Source organism: Dipodomys ordii, unplaced genomic scaffold, assembly GCF_000151885.1.
Source record: "Dipodomys ordii isolate 6190 unplaced genomic scaffold, Dord_2.0 Scaffold171, whole genome shotgun sequence".
NCBI lineage: Eukaryota > Metazoa > Chordata > Mammalia > Rodentia > Heteromyidae > Dipodomys > Dipodomys ordii.
Window position 1 is genome coordinate 217509 of NW_012267387.1, and position 21357 is coordinate 238865.

Below are 21357 nucleotides of genomic sequence, written 5' to 3' on the forward strand. Positions count from 1 at the left end.
GACTAGCATTGAATATAGTGTAATAGCATTGAATATAACCATTTTAATTCTGCCAATCATTGAATGCAAGAAGTCTTTCCATTTTCTGATTCTTACCCAATTTCTTACTTCAAAGATATATTTTTCATCATAAAGTTTTGGTTTTGAATCCAAGGTATATTTTGTGTAAAGCCAACATTTGAAAGTCAAGTGTTGGTCATCTTCAGTTTTGTTTATATATATTATTTGTTGGTTGTGGGGCTTGAATTCTGGGCCTGGGCACTATCCCTGAGCTCTTTAACTCAAGGCTGGTGCTCTAACACTTGAGCCACAATGCCACTTCCAGTTTTCTGGTGGTTAATTGGAGATAAGTGTCTCACGACATTCCCTGCCCAGCTGGCTTCAAACCGTGATCCTCAGATCTCAGTCTCTCCAGTAGTTAGGATTACAGATGTGAAAAACCGGTGGCTGGCAGTTTCCTTTATCTTATTGGATTAAAAAATAGTTTTGGGCCAAGCAGAAGTTATTTTTCAAACTTGAAGTATGTTGACTTTTAAATATTTTGTATTACTTTAAATTTTTAGGTTTTTGTATGGGAGTTTTATATGGGCATATAGTCTTTTGAGATCAGACACATCGTTATCCAAAACTTTTTATTTCCTCTAATATATTTAAACTATCTAAATGGCCTTCATGCATATGAAATTCCTAATGTTTTGATACAATCTACCTAAAACCTTTTGCAAGTAACATAAATTTGGATAATTTTTTTCAGATGTCATTTGTCCCCTATAACCACCCCTACACACACACACACACACACACACACACACACACACACACAAATGCACAGACACAAATAAAAACAAAATGGGACAACCATGACTCATGGTCTAAATCCAGCCTATTTTTTATGTTTAAAATTTTATTATAGCACAGAAAGAAAAAAATCATCAGGATACATTTTCCTTCTTCCCTTCTTCCTGTCTCTGTCCTTATATTTATCCATGAACTTCTTTTTTATGTTTCATTAACTTCCTTCATGTCTGACATCCATCCACTCTTTCTTCAAAACATCAAGTCATCCACGTGTACATTCTCTTCATTAATTCATTTAAGATAAAAAGTGTTGTGTAAGTTTACTGAAATTTCAACTAAGAAGAAATTAGCAAGAAACACAAAATACTATGCTAAAGCACTAAAAGCAAATATTCTCCCCAAAACTTCACATCACAAAATGAGGGTTCAGTATTTTACTCAAAGTATAAACTCAACCCTATTAATGGAATTCGTAAAATAAATAGAGAGACAAAAACAAAATAGAAACTGATGAATATTTTGATCATATTAACATGTTGAGGAAGTTGGAAAGTTAATTATATTTTCATTTGTTACACAGCATGCCCTCAAAAGAACATACAATAATTTGTTACCAATACACTGTTACATTTTCAAGTAAAATTTAACTAATAGAAATCTCTAGTCAGTTCCATAGTCATTATATGTTAGAAATGCAAATGTGAGAAGCGGAAAGAAAGTACATGAGATTCTTATTTCCAATTAAAGACCAAAGAGCTAGAAATGTAACTGTGGCTGCAGTGATAAAGCAGTTTTAAGTGAAAAAGCTAAGGGAGAGTCTAAAACCAGAGATTAAGCATGCATAGATAAATTTAATTAATATCAGAAGAAACATGTAATAAACACTGGAAGAGATAAGAAATGAATGTTATTGGGTTTATATGTTTTAAATATGTGATTATGTAAAGATAGTATAGAACCTACTTAGTCAACCTATTTGAAACTATAGTGATGATTTCCCTGTCAAATTAAGAGATTTGAAATGTGACAGAAAAATGTGCATGTTTCAACATTTATATTTTATTAGGAAGTGATAATATTACAAGAAGTAATGTTAATAAATATAAATAAAAACTGATTCAACAACAATAAGTTGAAAGATATCTCCAACCATGGAGGAGCAAATCACTATGCATTACAACTTTAATCTTTAGAGAAAAGTAAAAAAAAATACATATTGTAATCTTAAATTAAGTGCATTTTTACCTTATATAATCTGTTCCAAAAGATATAGGAGAAAAGAAAAGAGAGAGGAAGGAGGAGAGAGAAGGAGGAAAGTGGCCAAAGGCCAGAACAAGACAGAGACAGACAGAAACATCCCATGAAAGAGAAGCTGGATTATTACAAAAGGAAAATACGTGATTAGGAATATACAAGTATTGAACAAAACAATCTGTAAGGACAATATTAAAAATGAAAAAAACTAATGAAATACATTAGAGGATTATGCAACATGGTAGTGTGCAGACAGGAAGTTAATATACTTAAAAATTTAGAAAAGTGATTGTGAAAGACAATAGGGAAAAGACACTAACTTGAGAGGATAATAGGATTAAGTGCGGATTAAATAGGAAGAACCAAAAATCATTGATAAACTTCTCATTTAAATGGTGATTACCAATGTTTGAGATTAAGACTACTAAAAAAATAAAAAATCAACCCTTATTCTCTGAGTTAAAAATCTCATCATACAAATGAATATAAGAATGGAAAGTTGTTAACGATTTAATTCAGACCTTCTACATAACAATCAAACATGAGTTCAATCTTAAGAAGGCTTATTTCTTCTACTATGTCTTTTATCCCTAAAGCCAGGCAGGGGATTTCTATTTGGCATTAACAAGATGTTGTAACATTTTGGAACAAAAATGCAGCCTAGGAGCCCTGCACCAGAGGCCAAGATGGAGAAGACCTCCACAGCCACCATGACCTTCCCCTTGGCACTGTGGTAGACAGGCAGGAAAGTGACCCACACACTGCAGAACATCAGCATGCTGAAGGTCAGGAACTTGGCCTCATTGAAGGTGTCAGGCAGGTTCCTGGCCAGAAAAGCCACAATGAAGCTGCACAGGGCCAAGGAGCCCAGGGAGCCCAGGACACAGTAGAAGGCAGTGAGAGAGCCCTTGTTGCACAGGATGATGAGGTGGCCATATTCAGAGTGGGTATCTGTGTCCACAAATGGAGGAGAGATTCCCAGCCAGAGTCCACAGAGGGTCACCTGGATGAGGGTGCAGATAGGGATAATGAAGTTAGGAGTTCCAGATACCAGCAGCCACCTCATCCTTCTCCCTGGGGAAGTGGCTTTGAAGGCCAGAACCACAGTCACTGTTTTGGCCAACACTGTGGAAACAGCCACAGTGAACACAATACCAAAGGCAGTTTGCTGCAGAATGCAGGTGACTGTGTTGGGTTGGCCAAGAAACAGCAAGGAACAGAGAAAACAGAAGATGAGGGAGATGAGTAAGATGTAGCTGAGAGCCCTGTTATTGGCCTTGACAATGGCAGTGTCATGGTGTTTCAAAAACATCACAAGAACAAGAGTAGTGAGCATAGAGAAGCAAAGAGCCATGCAGGCCAGAGCCATGCCCAAAGGATCTCCAAAAGCCAGGAAACTTGCAGCTCTCAGGAGGCACTGGGTTCTCTGTGTGTTAGCATACTGATGATCTGGACACTTCACACACTGGTCCATATCTGATAAGAAGTGTAAATTACCATTACTTCTTGGTTTGAACTTCCTTTTCTTCAAAGATATTAGCAAATTGTTTACTTAGGTGTAATCTTAACATAATCTACCATAGTGCCAGCATTGAATGTCACAAAATCATTTTTCTTCTTTTCTAAACCATAACTTCCTCCCATTTCCAACTTCTTCATTATTCAGGCTTTTTTATTCAGCTTTTTTCCCTTCAAGGACTATCACAAGTATTGATCATGTGCTATTTGGGGGTATTCCAAACTTCTAATAACAATTTTCTACACTTTTGTTCATAGTTACTAGCAGTTAGCACATTTCTGTAATCCTGTTAAAAATTGTAAAACGCAGCTTACAATTCCCTACACATCTCTGTAAAACATTAATTTTGTTCTTGTGGCACTGTTCTTGAGTTCATTTAATTGTATTCCTTGCTTCAACTCATCTATGAAACAGTAGGTACAGAGAAACCACTCTTGGACACTCTGTAGTCATGTTCCTTTCATAAACTGAATCCCCCTTTCTGAGCTCTTGCTCTGTGCCATGAGCAGTTCTGGGTAGAGAAAAATGAAGTTATGCTAGATACATGTTTTCTGTGTGGACAAAATGTAATTTTCAAGATGATCACTGTTCTCAATATGACATGTTTAGTTTCATGTTAGAGTTTACACTTGTCTTAATTATTAGTGATAAAACAGATTCCTGGAGATTACTTTGCCTGCCCTAGACCAGAAAAGATTACTAAAAGATGTAACTAAAAGCCCTGATCTGCCATGCTTCAACTAGCAATACAACTATTTCCTAAAATTTAATTATTAACACAGAGAAGAAATCAGGCTTGTTAGTCCTAAATCTACTTTTGCACTGCCTTGGTTGGATTGAGGAAAACAACGGAGAGATGAAAAATTTCTTCATAAGTCATGAACTCACCTGTCCCATTAGCAATCTCATTCTCTGGGCAAAGATTACAATCAAAACAACAATCAGCCTTTCCCTCTTGAGGAGATTTCCTGAATCCAGGACCACAACTGTCACTGCAGGCAGAGTGAGGAGTCTGACGAAAATCAGGTCTGTGTCAGTAACTAACACTCCAAAAAGCCCATTGTTTTAAAGAATTGTATTAATGAGCATAATGTTTCTATGCAGGTAAGTGAAGTTGATTAATTAAATTCTGTTATCGATTCCATATTCCATGGTTCCCAAAAGCTATGTGCTACAACCATGTTTTCTAGCCTGTTGAATTATTGAAAGGTATGGGTTCTTTAAGAGGCTAAAAGTGATGGTGAGAAAGTAATATCTAGTACACAGCCCTATGGAATTTCCTTGAATTCATGTCATTATATGTTGTCTCTTACTCGTCTGTGACATGGGGAAGAGCAAGGAGGAGACCTCCCTTTTAGAGTGTTATATGAAGCCCAGGACCATTATATCTTCCTCTTCATTTTCCAGTGGCCATGAAGAGAAACTTTTCACATGCACATTCAATGATTACTCTCACCAAAGATACCCAAGTAGCAAGTCAATTAACCATTGAATGAAACCTCCATCCACAGAAGGGAGCAAAAGAAACCTCTCAACCACATAAAGTGATTCTTCACGTATTCTATCAGAGTAATAGAAATATATTTGGAATGTATAATTTATATTTTATGATAATATTATAAGTCAACATTTACAAACACATGTAATACGTTTGGTGCTGATCAGAGTTTGAATTCAAGGACTGGGCACTGGTCTTCAGTTTTATGCTCAAGGTTAGCACTCTACCACTTGAGTCATAGAGCTCCACTTCCAGATTTTTGGTGGTCCATTGTAGATAAGTCCAAATTTTCCTGTTTTGGCTGACTTTAAACCATGATATTCAGATCTCACATATTTGAGTCACTAGGATTATGGGAGAAAGCTGGCACTCAACCAGGTATTAATTTCAAGGGTGACTTTTGCTTATTGTGTGTGTCCTTAAAATCATTATGATTAGACCAAACTCACCTCTGTATTTCCTATGGCCCACTCTACCATATCTTCAGATAAAGATAGTTGATTACCATGGAGAGCATATAGAGAAAACTTTCCTACTTTCACTGTAAGTTGAAGACCTTCTGGAAAATTCCAAATGTTCAGAATATCATACTCTGGCTCTAATTTACTTTTCTCATCCAAAATCACTTGATCTCCAACAGGATTGTAAAATTGGATATTCTTTATAAAAGGGTGCAACTAAAAGAGACACATCATCATATGGGGAAATGCATCCCAGAATTAACACAGAAAAAATGAGCTAACAAAAACTCCTGATTGCCTTTAATCTCTGATTTTGAATTCAAGAATAGCACAGAAAGCAATGAAGTATTCCAGAATAAAATCTATGGAGGAATAAACGTAAACTTCCTGCATCCTCATCACTCAGAAAAGGAGGAGAATGCCTTTTTCCAGAAAAACCAATACCAGGTAAATACCCATGAATAAGACAATTTTTCAGTTACTTACCTACATTGCTTTTATGAATTATTGTTTGAGCTTGCTAAACTTTTTATGCCAAAGTTGAATGAAACTAGATGACTAATGAAAAATATCCATAAAAATGCTGTTCAAATTGTTTAAATAGGGATAGAGATGAACCCATTGCAACAATGAGATGTACAAGACGTTATGTCGAAAAAAGAACTTTACAACTTTGGCCAAGGGAAGAGGTGGGAAAAGGGGGAGAAGAGGTATGGGAGGGAGTGGGAGTGGGGGGGGTAAATGGGAAGGGATGCGAAGGGGAAACAAAGGAGGAGGCACCAATGCTTGACAAGAAATGTACTCATTACCTTGCCTGTGTAATTGTAACCCCTCTCTATGGTATTTTCACAATAAAAAATTGCTGTTCAGTAGGTCATCCTTTGAAATTACTGAAGTAATCCAGGGAAAACCTGAATTTACAGTTTTGAAAACATTAGCTCTGAGCATGTTAAGGTTATGTGTAATTAAATGAATTCATAAGCCAAGTGTTGGTGGCTCACATTTGTAATCTTGTAATCCTAGCTTCTCCGGAAGCTGAGATTTGAGGATCATTATTTGGGGCCAGAGGAGAGAGAAAAATCCATGAGACACTTATCTTCAATAAACCACTCAGAAAATGACAGTACTTCTACTGCTATGGCTCAAGTGATAGAGTACTATTCTTGAGCACAAAAAGACAGAGTCAGCATCCTGGCCCTGAGCTCAAGCTCAAAGACAGGCAAAGATATACCTTACTGGTTTCTAACACTAAATACAAAATACATATATGTATGTATGCATATGTATTTATAATATATATATATATATATATATATATATATATATACATGGTATATATTTTATCCTTGTTACTGATCTGGCCTGTTTTTTTTCTTAAGAGCAATGAACACATGTACAGAGTTCCTCACCAAACTTTCACCCATAATTAACTGGGTTTTGAAAAATACCTGAAATATTTAATTTTATACAGTAAGAAACCCTCTAAGAAGTGTCTTTGCTTGTGGTGTATGTACTGAAATATAGAAGAAATTACCTGTGCAGGGGAAGGCACTGTCTCTTTACTACTTCCCATTGTTTGAACTTCTGTTTGATGAAGAAGCATCTCATGGAGAGCCTGGGCCACAGTATACACAGCATTGTATATATGATAACTTTCTCCGGACAGAGTCCTGTCAAAAATATATCCAGGCAACCAATCCAACGAGGCATCATGAAGACAATTGTCCCATGTTACACAGTCAGACTCAGAATCAGAACAATTAAAAGACACAAACCACAGCTTAGCAAGAAGAAAGTCTTCTGGGTATTTGGAAGGATTAACTGCCTTGATAAAATCTGTGAATCCAGAAACATCTGCATGATGGTGTGAAAAAATGAGAGGTACATGGAATGAACCTAGCATGAAACGATTCTTTCTTAAGGTTAAATCCCACTGTAAGTTCATGATGCAAACTTTTCCTTTTAGTAAAAGTTGCTCAATACACATAATTAAATCTAGTAGTGACTCGTTATCACCATATATCATGAGGACATTTGCTGAAGATTTATTCATCTGAGTATAAACTGCCATTAATTTGAACATCTGTGAGACGGTTTTGCTTGAGATCACTAGCTCATAGGCTACACAAACTTTGTTCTTGGCCATTTCTTCTTTCCATTTAACAAGAACCCACAAACCATTCTCATCATCTGAGGTCAACAGTCCCACCCAATTCCAGCTGAAGTGAAGCAGTAAGGAGACCATGGCAGTGGCTATTGATATGTCCTTTGAGGCCATCTGATAGAGAGCAGGAAACTTGTTATGGTCACTGAGGGCATGATCAAAAGGCCCAAAAGTAAACTAAATGGAAAGAACATTGGATGCTCCATGAATAAGAAGATTGTCATTCATCACAATCTTAATCCTGAAGTATATTAAGAACCAGTTGAAGTAGGTGAAAAGTAGATTTATGTTTTAGTTTGGGGGAAAAATTCAATATTTGTACAAAATATCAATTTATTTGGATATCTCTTGTTCTTGTCACCATTTCCATTAACTACTCCCATGTCTATCAACCCAACCAATTCCCTGCTTTTCTTAATTCTATTTTCACATTTGTACATTTAATATTATGTTTTTCCCACCCATCCATTCTCTATTCTTCTGCTTTATCCCATAACACCTAACCCCCTCAGTAAAGATGTGCTTCAGCTTTCTGGTATACATATTTTAATATTCAGTAGATCAGAAAGGGTTACTCCATGGAATTCTACACCTATATATGCCATACTTTAGTCCCAATTAAGCATGTGTATACGTAAATGGCTAAATATGTGTTCCATATTTATTTCATAGGGTATGTTCATATTTTAGATGTAGCTTTCTCATATGAAAGAACACATTTCTCCTTTATAATTCTTAACATTTCATTTAACTTACCTTGTATGCATGTGTGTGTGTGTGTGTGTGTGTGGGTGTGTGTGTGTGTGTGTGTGTGCACATGCTTTCCAGTACAAGGACATAAACCCAGGCTTTTGTCCTCAAGGTTGGTGCTCTACCACTTAAGACACACACTTATTTACTTGTTTTTCTAGTTAATTGGAGGAAAAAGTTTACAGAATACCTGGGATTACAATTGTGAGTCACCAGTACCCTGCTCTGCATATATGCACACTTCAAAATCTTTTGCACTTTCTGATTTTTAATTATTGATAAGACTTGAAACATTTTCTAAACAGTGGGAATATATGTGTGTGTGTATATATATATATATATATATATATATATATATATCCACCTATCTTTGAGTACTTACTCTTCGATACCACAAAATTTGATAGGTTCATAAATCCAGGCTCTTACTCTCTTCTAACGCCTGGAATAGCACCAAATTTGACATTTTTATATTCCCCCACCACATCCACCTTCACCTGTGGAAATCTGTAGAGTTCCAGCAGTGTCCCAATGTGGGAAGATCTTATTCCTAATGGTCCTGTTAGTACTGCTATAGACTTGCTGTCTCTTCTACAAGAGTAGTTTGGAATCTTGTATTTCCCAAAGAGCCAACTGAAGGGGTTCTTAAATACTGCCCAAGCTTTGAAGTAAACATCATAGATATCAAATCCCAGAGTCAAGTTATGTAAAAGTTCAGGGTTATTGTTGATCTCTTCAATAGCAAAAGCCAAGGCCAAAACAAGCTGATAGTTCTTGAAGATAAACCTGCATAATGAGCATAGAAATTTAGGAGTATTTCAAAAATTATGACTTTGATCAAAGAAGGTTATTTGGCGTGAATGAGATTCAAAAGCTTATTTAAGCTTGCTTTTTCCTCACTACAACATGTGCACAAGAAAAATCTGTTATCCATTAAACATGGATTAGGCTTTCATGAGACATCACATATTCTGTTGCCTTTATCTTAATTAGTTCAACATGTTGTAAAAAAAATAAATCTTCTATTTGAGTGTCCCAGATTATGTTATGTGTTTATATTGCAGGCCAGGTTAACTAACAAATGTTCATTTTAAGAGCAACTTTCAGAAGCAAAGTATTATTGAAGGAAGATTCTACTGCAAACCCTGCTCATAGACCTAGCATATGGAAGAGCTCTTCCTGAAATATCAACAAAACAAGAGATCAAATATCAATTAAGAGAATTTTATTCCTATTTTTGCAACAAAAGAGATGCATCTGACTCCAACAAATTCATTATAGAGAGAGGAACCTCTGACAAGAGAAATGAGAATTTTAAGCAATCTTTACATTGAAATCCCACTTCCAAGGGCACCATGGAAAAATACAGTGATCATTATACTCTTCCCAATGTATTTAGACTCAGGAACCAAAAATGAAAGCATAGAGAAGACCACAGAGGAGTAAAGTACATTTCTTTCTTTTTCAATGACATGTCTGTGTGTGTAAGTATGTGTTTGTTTGTGTACATTATAAAGAAATTGATATAATGACATCAACGCATATTGTTTAAAAAAGGAAACAATTGATGCAAATGGAAATACAAATAAAAGGCAAATTTATTCAACATAAACTTTCTGCACAGGCATGTGTGAAATTATCACAATTATCACAATGGAAGCCTATCATGACATCTTCTAAACAGAAGAAAAAAAAGTAAGCTTCAAAAAAGCTGATTGAACATATAATTATGGAGTAGTAAACTAAAGCAAGAATGAAGTCATATGGAAAACGTCTTGTTAAATATTGACAATGGTATTTTTATAAGCAAATATTAGTGTTTGGGCAATTCAGTAAATGGTAAAGAATTCCCAAAAGTAAAAATGCTTGTTCTATTAAGTAGTGACAGAATGTAAATTTCCTAATGTAGACAAGATTACAATGTAAGATACCTAAAGGTGAAAGGGTAATCAATTTTTGGACTATAGCATCAACAGCACATGTCTTATGATCAAGCTCTCACACGTGAAATATATATACAGAGAAGATTCCTAGACTGGAAAATAAATGGGACCTATAACATAGGTGTGCCCTGTTTCTTTAACAGCTAACTCCTCAGTAGAATCCATAGCAGTCGGGAGAGCATGGCAGGAGATCTCTTTAGTACTGAAGATAATATAATATAAAAGTTATCCATCAAGAGTATTGTACCTAGGAAAGTTATCCTTTAGAAGTGAAGGCAGGATAAAGGTTTTCCCACACAAGCACAGTTAAGAGAATATATCTCCGGGGGAAGAGGAGAAATGTAGTTGTCAAAGTGGGAGAGAAGGGATGGTACGAAAAAAACAAAGGAGAAGGCAACAAAGAAATGTACTCATTATCGTGCTCATGAAATTGTAACCCCTCTGTAAAGTATTTTCACAATAAAAATACATATAAAAATCCATTATAGTAGAAAACAGTGTTTTATAAATTCATTTAAAAAATTGGAATATATCTCCAATAGACCTTTCCTACAAGAAATACTAAAGTACATTTTTCAGTCCCAAAGACAGAATCATTAATGAACAATAAAAATATACATGAGCCTGACACCAGTGGTTCACATCTGTAATCCTAGCTACTCAGGAGGCTGAGATCTGAGTATCACGGTTCAAAGCCAGCCCAGGCAGAAATATCCGTGAGACTCTTATCTCCAATAAACCACTAAAAAACCAGAAGTGGTGCTGTGGCTCAAGCGGTAGAGCACTCACCTTGAGCTGAAGAGCACAAGGACAGCACCCAAGCCCAGAGTTCAAGCCCTGCGACCCACCCAACCCCCCCAATATATATATATATATATATATATATGTATGTATATACATCAGTGGGGCTGGGAATCCCACTTTTGGTCATATACCCAAATGATTACAAACAAGGCTGTACTAAAGCTACCAGCAAAACTATGTTTATCACAGCATTATTTACCATACCTAAGATATGGTACCAACACAGATGCCCCTAAGTAGATGAATGGATCAAGAAAATGTGATATATATATATATATATATATATATATATATATATAGTGTTTGGGCAATTCAGTAAATGGTACAGAATTCCCAAAAGTAAAAATGTTTGTTCTATTAAGTTTATTTATGTACATATATATAGATAGATATATATAAATACCCAATGGAATTCTATGACTCCATCAGAAAATAATGTCACTGCCCCATTTGCTAGGAAATGGAAAGGCTTGGAAAAATTATATTAAGTGAAGTAAACCAGGCCCAAAGAAACATGGGTCCCATGGGTCCCATGGTTTCCATTATTTGTAATAACTAGTATATGTCTGAGACAAGCAGAAGAAGTCAAAAGCTATGTACATATGACCACATAAGATGATGATAAGTGGGCTGGGAAGGTGGCTCAATGGTAGAGTGCTTGCCTTACATTCATGAGGCCCTGGGTTCGATTGCTCAGCACCACATAAACAGAAAAAGCCAGAAATGGTGCAGTTCGTCAAGTGATAGAGCGCTAGCCTTAGCTGAAGAGCTGAGGGACTGCACCCAGGCAGAGTTGAAGCCCACCATCGACCAAATACACACATACACACACACACACACACACACACACACACACACACAAGAATCTGTACCACGTATCATGTCAAATCATAACATAATAAAATAGACCTCACCAGCAGAAACCACCACAGAAAATACTCAAACTCATGGAAACAGAATAATTCATTGCTGAGAATCAGTAGCTCATCAAAGAGATAAGAAGTATAATTTAATCATTTTTAGGATTCAAAGTAAATGAAGACACAAAATATGAACTACTGTGGAAAACAGCAAGACAGTAATCAGAGGAAATTTTATATCCATATATGCTTGCATCAACAAATAAGAAAAATCTCAAATCAATACCCTAATGATGAAACTCAAGCTTCTAAACAAACCAGAGCAAGACTAACCCAAAACCAGTAGACAGAAGAATATAATTAGAGCAGAATTAAATGAATTAGAAACTTAAAAAACATACAGAGAACCTGGAAAACCAAAAGATGGTTACTTGAAAAAAATTAACAAACTTCACAAAATTAACAAATTTAATGATATAAAAGAAGAAAAGCCACTCAAATAAGTAATATTAGAGATTACAAGGGGCAATCACCACAGATCCAAGCAAAATTCAGAATATTCTATGGAAATAATTTATAAGCATCTATAGCAACAAATATGATAATCAGGCAGAAATGGATATATTCTTATACAAAATAAATATACCCAAACTGAATCAGGAAGACATAAAATGAATAAACAGACCAAGCACCAGCAATGAGATTGAATTGGAAGTAACTGACCTTTCAGGAAAAGCCCAAGACCTGATGACCTCACAACCAAATTATGTAAGACTTTTGAAGAGAATTATCACCAATAATCCTCAAACTCTTCAATGCACTAGCAAGGGAAGGAACATCACCAAACTCTATGAAGCCATCATCATTAGGACAAATTAGATTAGGACACATCAAGGAAAGAGAATTTTAGACCTATCTCCTTGATGAACATTGTTGCAACACTCCTCAACAAAATTCAGAAAATGATCAAGAATATCATATGTGATGATTGAACAGGATTTATCTCAGGGATGCAAAGGTGGATTAACATGTAAGTTAATTAACAAATTACAACAGATCAACAGAAGCAAGGACAACAGACAGATGATCATCTCAATAGATGCAGAAAAAGCCTTTGACAAGGTCCAACACTTCATTATGATAAAAGTTCTGTAGAACCTAGGATCCATGGGCCATTCCTCAGTTTAAGAAAGGGTGTGTATGAGAAACCTATAATCAGTGTTATGCTTATTGGTAAAAAACTAAAGGCATTTCCCCTAAAATCAGGAATAAGAGAAGGATATGCTCCCTCTTTTCTCTTCAACATAGTACTGGAATTCCTAGCAAGTGAAATAGGCAAGAGAAAACCACGCAGGGAATCCAAATATGGAAAGAAGAAAAACCATCTCTTGGTACATATGATAGGATCCCATAGTTGAGGGACCCAAAAATCTCCTTCCATAGCCTATGGAGTTGATCCAAAAATAGCCAGATATAAAATCAACCCACAATAATCAATACCATTTCATTAATAAGACAACAAAGCTGAAATCAGAAAAGCCGCTGCATTAGAAATAGCATTAAAATACAAAATAGAGGTTCCAGGAAGATGGCAGAGGAGAAGCTGGAGGCTAAACAAGCTCTCACATAGAAAGCAGTTTTAGTGTTCCAGTGAACAGTCCTAAGCCAGAGAATGACACCAAGTGTGCCATCACAGTACAGAGAGTTAGGCTAGAGAGGGAAAATCCAGACAAGGTGACAGATCTGAGCACTTGCCAGCAGCCGCCACTGTGGCGGCAGTGGTGGTTGTGGCTGCAGCTGTAGCTGCCATACCTGCAACACAGAGAGTCCGGGACAAAGGAGCCAGATGCGGCTAGTGAACAGATTCTACTCAACACCAGCAAGAACCGACAAGAAGCAGACATCTCCATCCTGCAGTTCACAGACCAGAGACGGCTGAGGAACCAAGACTCGATGTGAGTAGAAGCCAGATGTCCTCACTCCTTCTCAGGGAGCAGAGGAGGGAAGGCCACACCTCCCCCACCCACTACCAGAGATCTACATCTTTGAAGGCCCGGCTGAGCTGCTACCTCCAACTCAGGCCTTGGAAGAAAACTAGAGTCATTTAGCAGGTCACAAAAACCTAATCTGACCTGCCAGACTAACTCAGGGAAAAGTCACCCGGCTCAGGCCACAAGCCCCAGGAGAAGCTTTCTTCACTGGGCAAACAGAGCCAGAGGCTGCCCCTCCCTACAACAGCCCTGACAATCAATTGAAACTCAGTAAACATAAACCCTGAGAAGCTAGCCCTTCAGGGTAAAGCTACAGTTTACTGAAAGGCCTCAACTCTACCCAGTACTCAGCTTCATCACAGCATCTATAAACTTGAGGAAACAGCCATCTCTCTCTTTTGTGATACTCAACGCAGATCTCCCTCCCATTGAACTAGCCTGGGAGGAGGATCACAAAATCCTGGGTAAAGTAGAGCATTTTTCTGCCTGCTCAAACAAACTGACTTAAGTAACCAACCAAGCCACAGGAAAATCAAACACCAGAAGCAGACCAGAGACTCCAAAAAGAGGCTGGTTACGGACAACAGGGAGATACCCCTCCCCCCAAAAAATCAAAGAACTTTTTTTTGTACCTTTTATAAAAAAATTTCTTTTCCTAAAACTTTTTATAATTTTTAATTTTTACCTTAAAAAATTGTATTCTAGTAATTTTTTTGTCCTCCTATAATTTTTATTTTAGGGGTATATGTGTGTGTGCGTTTTTCCTTCTTTTTTTTTCTTTTACAAAAACTTTTTTATTTTTTTATTGTGAATACACTGTACAGAGGGGTTACAATTACATGGGCAAGATAATGAGTACATTTCCTATCAAGCATTGTAGACTCCTCCTTTGTTTACCCTTCCCAACCCTTCCCATCCTCCCCTGTCCCGTCACCCAATCCTCCCTGCTACCTCCAGCCTCCCCCCGCACCAAAGTCATAAAGTTCATTTTTCAACATAACCTTGCCTATGTAATTGTAATCCTTCTGTACGGTATTTCACAATAATAATAATAATAATAATAGAAATTTTAAAAACTTCCAAAAAAACCTTTTTTTGTTTTTTTGTTTAGCTCTACTGAACTTCTCATCTTTTTTCTCTTTCTTTCTCTTTCTTTTCACCTTTTCTTCTCTTTCGTTCTTCTTTGTGTGACCTAGTTGCTGTTCTGCACATCCTCAGATATAACCGTAGTTGATTTTTAGACCTTACTCCCCATTGTATACACACTTAAGACTTAAATTCCTTAATAGCTGTACTACGTCTTTACACCTATATAATATTTTAAGCATTTTTATTTTTTACTTTTCCACATCGCCTTTATATGCCTCCCCTTCACTCAATATATACACATTTTTCTCTGAATATATCGTTTATATTTCAGCATAATTTTTAAGCATTACACATTTTAATTTTTAATTTTTGCTTTTCTATTTTTTCTTGTTTCTTTTTTTGTTTCTCTTTCTTCTTTTTTTCACACTCTACTTTCATCCTATTCAACCTATTTCCTGCTTTAAGATCAGGACTTAGTTAAGTTTACTTTCCCTGAGCCTTCCCACATCACTCTACTCCTATTTTTACCCACATCTCTCCCTAACCCTAATAATTTCTGGTCTTCCAAATTCTTCTTTGCGGTTCGTAGCCCATTAACGTATAGTTGTTTTGATGTTGAATAGATATATCTGTTGAACTAGATTGTAACTGCAGACTTTTGACTATGCAACTAAAGACTTTGGGTGATGCTTGCCTTAAGACAGAGTTGTAGCACAAAACTGGTGTTACTTTCATCCCAATTGGGCATAGTAAGCAGGAAAGACACAAGAAAAATGGCAAGTCCGGGTATCGCAACTCCCACTCATGAAAATCAGGAGACATAACAGATAATGAATAAACCAGAGGAGAGCTCGCAAATACCTCTACAAACACTGCTGGTAAACATGAGAAATGAAAAGATTGAAAACATACAAAGGACTCTGTATTAGCATGATAAGGACATAGAGGAGGAAAACAAAGATTAATACAGGAATATCATAACCTTGAGGAAGTTACTCAAAAACTGATACAAGCTGTACGAGAAGCTTGAGAACACTCAAAGAGAAAGGTAGGAATGGCGTGAGCATGCTGAGAGCACTCAAGGAGAACTACAGGAATACAATGAACTAGAGGAAGCTAAGCAAAGAGTAATACAGGAATTGAGAGAGGAGGAAGAGAATACACAAAGATCACTAAAGGCATTCATGGAATCCATTAACAAAGAGCTGAAGGAAGTCAGGGAGACCACAAAGGGAATGCTGAATGGAACCCAACGGAAGGAATGGGAGTCCAAGGAAACCATAACCAATCAACTAAGTGATTTGACAATAAACACTGAACACCAAATTAAGGAAGTAAAGAAGTCCATACAAGATCTAAAAGAAAGCTTCAACAAAGAATTTGAAGCCATCAAAGATGACCAATTAGAAGGAAAAGAAATAAAAAAACAAAGTAGAAAGTCTTGACAGCAGATTAGAACATGCAGAAGATCGAATCTCGGGGATAGAAGACAGCCTAGATACTACAGAGAAAGAACATACAACCATCCAAGACAAGTCCAAGAAATATGATAGATCCATTCAACACGTGGAAGACACCATCAGAAGGCCTAATCTGAGGATAAGGTGTGTAGAGGAGCACCTAGAAACAGAAGTTAATGGTCTAGGAAGTTTGTTTAACAGGATCCTAGCAGAAAACTTCCCAAACATGCAAAAAGATAGGTCTATTCACATATAAGAAGCTTTTAGAACTCCAAATAGACCAGCCCAGAATAGGACATCCCACTGTCACATTATAATCCACACAGAATCAATTCAGACCAAGGAAAAGATCCTTAAAGCTGTCAAGGAGAAAAGATTAATCACCTATAAAGGAAACCAATTAGAATCACCTCAGATTTCTCAGCAGAGACAATCACAGCAAGAAGAGCCTGGAATGATGTATGCCATTCCCTAAAGACATACAACTATAAACCAAGAATTCTGTACCCAGCTAAACTCTCCTTCATAACTGAAGGCCAAATAAAATCTTCCATAGCAAAGAAAAATTGAAACAATACATCTCCACCAAACCAGCCCTACAAAGGATTCTTAAAGATGTCCTACAAATAGAAAACCAACAAGACCATAATAAAGGCCAAGAAACTGCACCCAAACTGAGAATCCAAGAGCCATAGGAAGAACCCAGTAGGTGTAGCCCCCAAGAGGTGGATTACATGGCAGGAACTCCCAAACACCTCTCAGTCCTATCTCTCAACATTAACGGCCTTAACTCACCAATTAAGCGACATAGACTGTAAAGTTGGATTAAAAAGCAAGATCCTTCTATCTGCTGCCTAGAGGAGACACAGCTTGCCCATAAAAACAAAAAAATTTTCAATGTTAAAGGCTGGAACAAAATTTACCAACCAAACGGCCCCGATAAACAGGGGGGAGTTGCAATCTTAATATCAGATAAAATAGACTTCAAATTAAAATTCGAGAGAAGAGATAAAGAAGGTTGCTACATACTAATTAAGGGATCTCTCCTTCAAGAGGATATTACAATTCTAAATATCTATTCACCAAACAATGGAAAACCCAAATTTATCCAAGAAACACTACTTTCCCTCAAATCCCACATAGATCCAAAGACATTAATTGTTGCGGATTTTAACAAACCACTCTCCCAACTAGATAGATCAACTCGGCAAAATTTCAACAGAGAAACCGCAGATCTAAACAACTGCAAAGATCAACTAGATTTAACAGAATTCTACCGAATATTTCACCCAGCAGCATCAGAATACACGTTTTTCTCAGCAGCACATGGAACGTTTTCTAAAATAGACCACATTGTAGGCCACAAAGCAAACTTCTCCAAATTCAGAAACATTGAAGTTATACCTTGCATTCTCTTAGACTGCAAGGGAATAAAATTAGAACTCAACACCAAAAGCCACCAAAGAAAGTCCTGTAACACATGAAGGCTGAACAACACACTGCTGAATCACGAGAGGGTCATGGCATGGAAGATATCAGAAAGGAAATGCCAATGTTCATGATATTCAACAAAAATGCGCACACAAAATACCTGCTCCTCTGTAACACAGCAAAGGCAGTACTCAGGGGCAAGTTTATATCTGTGAGTTCCTACATCAACAAATTGGAGAGAACTGAAACAAACAATTTAATGAGACATCTGAACCTCCTTGAAAAAGAGCAGCAAGATAAACCCCAATCCAGTAGACGGAAAGAAATAATTAAAATTAAATCAGAATTAAATGAATTACAATCCAAAGAAACTATAGAAAAAGATCAACAAAACAAAGAGTTGGTTCTTCGAAAAACTTAACAAAATTGACAGACCCTTAGCAGATCTTATCAGAAAAAGAAGAGAACACACCCAAATAAATAAACTCAGAGATGAAAATGGAAATATCACCATAGAAATAACCAAGATTCAGAACATTATAAGGAAATACTTCTCAAAACTTTATGCTAATAAGTTTGAGAACTTGGCAGAAATACACCTTTTCCTAGCAAATATTGACATGCCAAAACTAAACTAAGCTGAGTTAAATCATCTTAACATGCCCATATAAAGCATTGAAATAGAAATCACAATAAGAGACCTCCCATCTAAGAAAAGTCCAGCACCAGATGGTTTTACAGCAGAATTCTACAAGGCTTTCAAAGCAGAGCTCACACCAATACTCCTCCAACTCTTCAATGAAATTGAAAGAGCAAGTTCACTACCAAACACATTATATGAAGCCATCATAACCCTCAACATGAAACCAGGCAGGAACTCATGAAAGAAAGAGAACTAATGACCCATTACTTTGATGAACATTGATGCAAATCTTCTCAACAAAATTATGGCCAATCGACTTCAACAATACATACAAAAAATCATACACCATAATCAAACAGGATTCATTTCAGGGATGCAAAGCTGGTTCAATATACAGAAATCAATTAGTAAAATACATCACATCAACAGTAGCAAGGATAAGAACCACATGGTTATCTCAATAGATGCAGAGAAAACATTTGACAAGATCCAACACCCCTTTATGATGAAGGTTCTGAAAAAATTAGGAATCCATGGAACATTCCTCAATATAATAAAGTCTTTAAATAACAAACCTACGTCCAGCATTATACTTAATGGTGAAAAACTAAAGCCATTTCCTCTTTACTCAGAAACAAGACAAGGATGACCACTCTCTCCACTTCTCTTTAATCTACTATTAGAATGCCTAGCTACCGCAATAAGACAAGATGCAAACATAAAGGTGATCTAAATAGGGAAAGAAGAAGTAAAACTCTCCATCTTTGCAGATGACATGATCTTGTGTTTATAGAATATCATAGACTCCAGTCCCAAATTACTGGAGGTGATTCAAAACTTTGGCAAAGTAGCAGGGTATAAAATTAGCCCTCAAAAATCAATTAGGAAAGCAACTCCATTCGTAATAGCCCCACAAAAAATAAAATACCTAGGAATTAACTTAACCAAAGATGTGAAGGATCTCTATGATGAAAACTTTAAAAACTTGAAAAAGGAAATCAAAACAGAACTTAGAAAATGACAAATATTCCCATGCTCCTGGATTGGAAAGATCAACATCGTAAAAATGGCAATACTTCCCAAGGCTATCTACAAATTCAATGTGATACCTATCAAAATTACAACCTCATTCTTCAAGAAATAGAAGAGCCAATCCAAAAATTCATATGGAACAATAAAAGACCCTGAATAGGAAAAACGATCCTCAACAGAAAAAACTGTGCTGGAGGAATATCAATACCAAATTTCAAACTCTACTATAAAGCTAAAGTAAGCAAAACAGCTTGGTACTGGCACATGAACAGACCTCAGTACCAATGGAATAGAATTGAAAATCCAGAAATGAACCTACAAACCTATAGCCAACTAATTTTAGATAAGGGAGCTAAAAAAATAGAATGGAGAAAGACAGCCTCTTCAGTAAATGGTGCTGGCAAAATTGGATAACTAGTTGTAGAAAACTAAAACTAGATCCTTATATATCACCCCGCACCAGAATCAACTCCAAATGGATCAAAGACCTCGGAGTCAAAGCAGACACTCTGAAAACATTACAGAATGGAATAGGAGAAACCCTAGGTCTCCTTGGTGCAGGCTGAAATTTTCTTAATAGAGACCCAGAAACACAACAAATCAAAGAAAGGTTGAACAAATGGGATTGCATGAAATTGCAGAGCTTCTGCATGGCAAAGGACAGACATAGCTAGCAAGATCAATAGAAAGCCGACGGAATGGGAGAAGATCTTCACTAGCCATACAACGGACAAGGGTCTCATATCTAAAATATACTTGTAACTCAAAAAATTAAATCCCCCAACAACAAATCTTCAAAGAAACAACTGCCCAAAAAATAAGTGGGCTAATGACTTAAAGAAAAACTTCTCTGAAGAGGAAAGAAAGATGTCCAATAAACACATGAAGAAATGCTCAACCTCCCTAGCCATAAAAGAAATGCAAATCAAAACGACATTGTGATACCACCTCACTCCAGTTAGAATGGCTAAAATCAAGAATTCTAAAAGCAGCAGATGCTGGAAAGGATGTGGACATAAGGAAACCTTACTGCATTGTTGGTGGGAGTGTAAACTTGTTCAACCACTGTGGAAAGTAGTATGGAGGTTCCTCAAAAGACTCCACATAGAGCTCCCCTATGACCCTGCAATCCCACTTTCGGGCATTTACCCAAATGTTTACAAACAAGACCACACTACAGCTACGAGCACTACTATGATTATTGTAGCACTATTTACTACAGCTAAGATATGGAACCAACCCAGATGCCCCTCAGTAGATGAATGGATCAAGAAAATCTGGTATATATGCACAATGGAATTATATGCCTCCATCAGAAAGAATGACATTGCCCCATTTGTTAGGAAATGGAAAGGCTAGGAAAAAATTGTATTAAGTGAAGTAAGCTAGGCCCAAAAAAACATAGGTCCCATGGTTTCCCTTATTTGAAATATCTAGTATATATCTGAGTCAAGCAGAAAAGTTCAGATATGGTGATGTTAGGGAAATGAACCCTAAGATATATATTCAAATGTTTTTTTTGTTTCATGCAATTGTTTCTAACACATTTATTAGATTATTTCTTTGTTGCTTTGTATGTCAGTCCCCCACAGTATAACCCCTGCTTTCACTGTATTTGATGTCGGTATAATTTGTGGAGGGGAAGGGGAAAAACAAATCG

At 36.6% G+C, this 21357-nt stretch overlaps 1 protein-coding gene across 1 annotated transcript in view; it reads right to left on the reverse strand.

The window, feature by feature from the left end:
• Nucleotides 1-2605: 2605 nt before the first annotated feature.
• The window catches only part of LOC105998703 (vomeronasal type-2 receptor 116-like), a 30553-nt gene continuing 11801 nt past the window's right edge, over nucleotides 2606-21357 (reverse strand). The window contains exons 3-8 of the mRNA XM_013033492.1: nucleotides 13807-13863; nucleotides 8930-9230; nucleotides 7065-7871; nucleotides 5519-5746; nucleotides 4460-4583; nucleotides 2606-3528 (exon numbers count right to left, since the gene is read on the reverse strand). Coding sequence (XP_012888946.1) covers nucleotides 2606-3528; nucleotides 4460-4583; nucleotides 5519-5746; nucleotides 7065-7871; nucleotides 8930-9230; nucleotides 13807-13863 — 2440 coding nt within the window. The remainder of the gene's footprint in view (nucleotides 3529-4459; nucleotides 4584-5518; nucleotides 5747-7064; nucleotides 7872-8929; nucleotides 9231-13806; nucleotides 13864-21357) is intronic.